Below are 5,563 nucleotides of genomic sequence, written 5' to 3' on the forward strand. Positions count from 1 at the left end.
TTATATTGGCAGATACTATTTGCACCTCAGTATTTTTGTACATTAATAGGATGCAATAATATCATAGAGTGTAAATGATTATATTTATTAAAATTATTAAATGGATGCTGCCTTCCCTGAAACCCTCCCTACACCTTCCCCTAACCCTACCCAATAAACACTTTTAATATTATTAAATGCTCGTTCTCAGTTTATTTCCACTTTTAGGATATTACTTTCATTTTTATTAAAAATAAATGCAAGCTCGTCAAAAGGCGGATTCAAATCCACGTCGATCGCATTAAAGGTGCTAAAGAGGATGTTTTGTTTTATACATTTTTGCAATATTACTTGAAACTGTCTTAACTAACTGATAAAATACTATTTATTAGGTGCACTGAAAGTAATAATATTAATATACATCATCTGTGCATGAGGTAGGGCCTTAAAAACATCAGCCAATCGCGTAAACGATTGGCCCTCTGGCTTGTCAATCACTGCTGTGACGTTCCTTGTGAGAGACGAGCGCGGCTGCGCACTCCAGTAACTTTCCACACTCCACAGGCGCCGCATGCAATGTTTTTGTCAGGACACAGGAGTAACAACTGCAGATTATGAGTTACCTGCGGTGAGTCCGACATAATGAATCCACAAACACGACACAGCGAATGGAATAAACACTCGTGTTCCAATACTCGTGCATGAGTTTTGGGAGGCGTTCTCTTGAAATGAGCTGTGAAGGAGGGGGGCTGTTCTTACGCATGCGCTCATTTCAAAAACTCAGTAACAGTCTTTGGATTCTCAGTCGACGAAAAAATCCTCTCTATCACCTTTAAAAGCCAGGTGTGGGAGCCTTACTTGCTACTGCTGCGCCACTGAAGATGACTTGAAACTTGACTGGCCGAAATAGCGTTTGCTAACAAAGGACGCTATTTGCACTTAGTGTAAATAGACACTCCGAAATGGGCGATAGTCACATTGGCGTAAGTCATTTGCAATGCACTGCATTTGGAAAGCACAGATCATTTCTATTTTTCTCAATTATTTTTCCTCTTTTCCTCTGTGGTGTACTGTGCTGCTAAAATTAATGAGGCTGTCAGAAAGCTAAAGACTGGTGATTTTCACATCCTCTACCATATGTCATTATGTTGAAAAACTGTTGACTCTGTGCCATCAGCTACTATTTTTATATGTGCAGTTCTCAGCTATCACATATCCACAGATACACTGACACCTGGCACTATTAAAAGACAAGTGCTCTTACAAGCCTGCACTCCTATCTCTCCTTTCTAAAAAAAAAAAATCACACAATATTTTGGTGATTCATAGAGACAATCATATCAGAATCACTAAGTGTTTTACAGTAGACGACGCGTTATATATACAATAAGAGAGAACACAAATATCCCTGATAGCACACAGAGATGTCTAGTTAATGTTTTCATCTAATGTATTTTTAGACCATTTGCTGATCTGCAATATGTCCCAAAGATGTTTTCTGTCAGAGGTCAACAGAAACTTAAACGGCTTTTTAAAAGATGTTTATCAGATGTTTGCACACAACAGATGCTTTCCAGCCGAAGTGCTCTTTAACAGACATCTTGGAGATGTACATGTGCTGTATGAACCCAGAAAACTGCACTAGACACGTTCTATTTTGCAACTGCTGCATGCTGTCTTTCACTGCTGCTAGTAAGATAAGGGTTTGACCACTGATATTGTAGAAGATGGCAGACTCCATTAGTGACAGATTGTAGATGTTAAGAAAAAATCTGGTTGCAGAAGTGAGATCATTTATGTCATTTCCTCTAAATTACATTAATGAGACCAAACAGAACCCATTCAAGTGGATGATTCCATTTTTGATCACTGAAAATAACAAAGCCTTTGTTTTTTAATGTAGTCAAAATCTGCAGTTTCTTTATCATCATTTTACAAAGAAAATCAGCATATTTTCTTCAAAAAACAATTATAACCATTTATTATGGTTTGGAACATTTGATTCTGACTGGTCAGTCACAGCATTGAGAGGTTCAAATGTTTTATAGTCTATAAAGCGCACCAGTTTGGTTAAATCCCATTCCTTTTCTCCTAGGTGAATCGATTTTTATAAACTTATAAAACTCTAAAGACAGTACTTTGTGCTACAAGGTTGTTAGTATGTGCTTTTGTTGAAGCCATCATGTTTAACAGTGGTATTCCTGGTGAAAAACGTCATTATCCATAATTCTGAAAAAATCTCCCCCATCACACAATCAAAACAACACTTTTTTGCTTCAAATTAAATATTGTTCTGTGATTCACCTCGTACATGGTTGGTTTGGTTCATGGCTTATAACTCTTTAATAAAGCCTTTTATAAAAATAAAAAAAATACCGGTGGGAAGAAATGAAAAAGCTTTTTGAACCAAGGCCTCTGAAAAACACTGTTGGACTGTAACTAACCACCTTACTTTGCAATACGTAGTAGGCTATTTTCTGTGAATGTGACTTACGGGACTTCCGATTCATTAGCTGCTATAGATAACTGCTAAATAACTAAAAGAATAACAAAGTGCAGTAAACGGTAAAAGTATTTGCTCTACAAACCAGTGTGATTATGTTAATAAATTGAAATAATATAACAAATACCAGTTTGCAATATAAAGGAGCATAACGGTAAAATAACTGGAAGCGAATAACGGAAGCCTTGCACATTCAAGTTACAAATGGCCGTGTCTGCTCTTACAATAAAAATAAGGTGGATGATGAACCCTAAAATTGATATTTTGCTGTTGTCCATGGCAACATACCTGTGCTACTTTTATGTTTCTTGTATCACTCTGAGGTCTTTTCATATCAAGGTAAGTTAAAATAGTTGACTTAAAATGGTTACTAAAACTACTGATTATAATAAAAAATTGCCAGCTGGGCAGTATTAATTTTAATGTAGCCTATATGGTGAACATGCAACCTTTGTCAGATAGCTAGAAGCTCAGGAACTGGAGTGTTGGAACGCGCAAAATTATTAAATGTGTTGACGTAATTTCAACTGAAACAGGAAGACAGGGCGATATATTGAACAGCCCCGCCCCTTTTTTAAATAGCCAATAGCGTTTTGTTTATGATACAGCTCGGCCGTTAGACTCAGTAAAACCTCTGTTTCCTTCTAATCTCTAACCGTTTCTCCTCATAATGTCCTTTATATCGCTTATATACAGCATTCTGTGCAGAATTCAATTGGGTCAGATACCTTTTGTAGTCTGTGCCGACTCGCACATACGATCCGCTCTGTGCTCTCGTGTCCCTGTGCCAGAGCAGACTGTGCTCGCCTTGCAGCGGTTCATGTGACACTAACGTGAAAACGGACTTCATTTGCGTCAAAGGAAAGCATATTTACACTGTCTGAATCGTTCCCTATTCTCTATATAGTGCACTATATGCCATTCACCATGTAGAATCGAGTAAATGTGTGAGCAGATGACCGATTTTCAGCCGAGGCTTCAGCGTCTGTTGATAGTGTACGAGGGGGCGGGACTTCAGATTCTAGAGAACATTTGATTGGACCGAAGATTTGACGAGACACTGAAGTGCGATGTGATGTCATGAAAATCCGTGATCCATTTTAGCGGAAGTGAGAGATTTGAATGCTTATCTCCTAAATGTGAATTTTGTCATTGTTTTGGAACACACCAGCTTATTAATAACCTTAAGGCTAACATATTCATACTAAAAGCTAAAAAACGTACATTTTTATTTCAGGGGGACTTTAAAGAAAGAAAATGTAAACTAGATGGAAAGAATAGAAGATTTGTTACATCGTAACCTACTTATGCTAAATAAATATACTACAGAAAAAGTAATGAAAGATAATTTTTTATTATTGTTGAAATGTTCACCCTGTTGCTAGGCTAGATTGTTCCTACCCAGTGACCATTTTATCCTAGTGGAGTCTTTACGATAGTCAAGTAAGATACTAATACAGTATAATTTAAACTTAAATCAATATTTCATGTCCATGTAGCCGTGTAATAAGGAGAATAATCAGCCAGTCGTTATCACAATAATAAACCCCTTCTTCAGAGTGATCAGGACCTACCACTCCTGCGGTTCATCCGAGCGGAACTTTTGTCTACGGCAGTATTTTCCACACCGACAGATATCTGAGTAACTCTTTCCGCTCCTGTTACAGCCTGTTTCCTCGCACAGCAACTGAGCTAACAAACGAGTACAGTTAAAGGATCCATTCATTTACTTTTCTCACATCTTTCTCCGGTTTTTTATCACAGGTAAGTACAATAACAGTATTTGTAAACAATAACCAACGACAGTATTGTGATTTAAGGAGACATTTGATTTGAATGAATGCGATCTGTTCAACTAAACAGCAAATGTACTAAATGTCCACAAAGTAGTACAAGCGGATGGGTTCCATTTGTTTTTCTGTTTTGATTTACGACAAGTCTGAATAACTTTTGCTTTTCGACTGTCCGAGCAACTCTTCATAATGTAAACTATTTCTTAATGTAATTTCTCTTCCTCGAACACACAATCTGCAGTTGTTATTAGTCCCAACCACACTTGTTTTTGTACAACAGTGAATAAGAGAGCCTAATTTCTGAGGGAAAATATTACGAATGTTTTTCGTAACTTGACTTTAATGTGAAAAATAAATCAACTCACATCTTTAGTAAATTGGCAATGTGTTGAAAACAAATACGTATTTCTGAGAAAACCATGAAATATATTATTTGAGTTCTGGTGTGTTGAGGAATAGCAATCGTTTTTATACCTCAGAGGGGGTTTAAGTTAATATTAATTTTCTTTCTTTGTGTCAGAAACACAGACTTTTCTAAAGATGACAGACCGCTACAACATCCACAGTCAGCTGGAGCATCTGCAGTCGAAGTACATCGGCACGGGCCACGCAGACACTAGCAAATGGGAATGGCTGGTTAACCAGCACAGAGACTCATACTGCTCCTACATGGGCCATTTCGATCTTCTCAATTACTTCGCCATCGCTGAGAACGAGAGCAAGGCTCGTGTCCGCTTTAACCTGATGGAGAAGATGCTGCAGCCATGTGGTCCACCAGCCGACAAACCTGAAGATGCTTAGGGCCATTGTGACTGAATCCCTACTGGGTGTTTTATAAGGCTCTGCTTTTGATATGTTCATTGAGAGATGCGCTGAGAGAATATAGAGAGAGCGTGGACATATGGGGGTTGTGGGTGCTCTTTAAATCATCTTGTTTGAGAACCAGCCAATGTTTTCTTTTCTTTTTTTATGCTGATTTTTTTTGTGTGTGTGATATTTTGTATAGGTTGTTGAACTGAAAGTGTGTCTTAAGAAAATAAAGTTGATACCCTAACACACATGCATTGATTTTAATTTTTTTAATATTATTAGATTTTTTTTTTATTATCATTACAAAGGTTTAAGAAATCAATACTTTTATTTAACAAGGATGTATAAAATTGATCAAAAGTGGCAGTAAACACAATTGTGATTTTACAAAAGATGTCTATTTCAAATGAATGCTGTTGTTTTTTTTGTTTTGTTTTTTTTACTTTCAATTTCCTCAAAGAATCCTAAACAAATGTAT

At 37.0% G+C, this 5,563-nt stretch overlaps 1 protein-coding gene across 2 annotated transcripts; it reads left to right on the plus strand.

Moving 5' to 3' along the window:
* Positions 1-4,093: 4,093 nt before the first annotated feature.
* On the plus strand, positions 4,094-5,333 carry sf3b5 (splicing factor 3b, subunit 5). 2 transcript variants are annotated; one of them, XM_048204802.1, is made up of 2 exons: positions 4,094-4,246; positions 4,796-5,333. In XM_048204802.1, exon 2 carries the CDS (start codon positions 4,816-4,818, stop codon positions 5,074-5,076), a length of 261 nt encoding a protein of 86 aa, XP_048060759.1. In that variant the 5' UTR covers positions 4,094-4,246; positions 4,796-4,815; the 3' UTR covers positions 5,077-5,333. The 2 variants fall into 2 exon arrangements, with proteins under 2 accessions (XP_048060759.1, XP_048060760.1); XM_048204803.1 differs by having other exon boundaries at positions 4,096-4,246; positions 4,804-5,333.
* Positions 5,334-5,563: the final 230 nt, after the last annotated feature.

Source organism: Megalobrama amblycephala, linkage group LG10 (genome assembly GCF_018812025.1).
Source record: "Megalobrama amblycephala isolate DHTTF-2021 linkage group LG10, ASM1881202v1, whole genome shotgun sequence".
NCBI lineage: Eukaryota > Metazoa > Chordata > Actinopteri > Cypriniformes > Xenocyprididae > Megalobrama > Megalobrama amblycephala.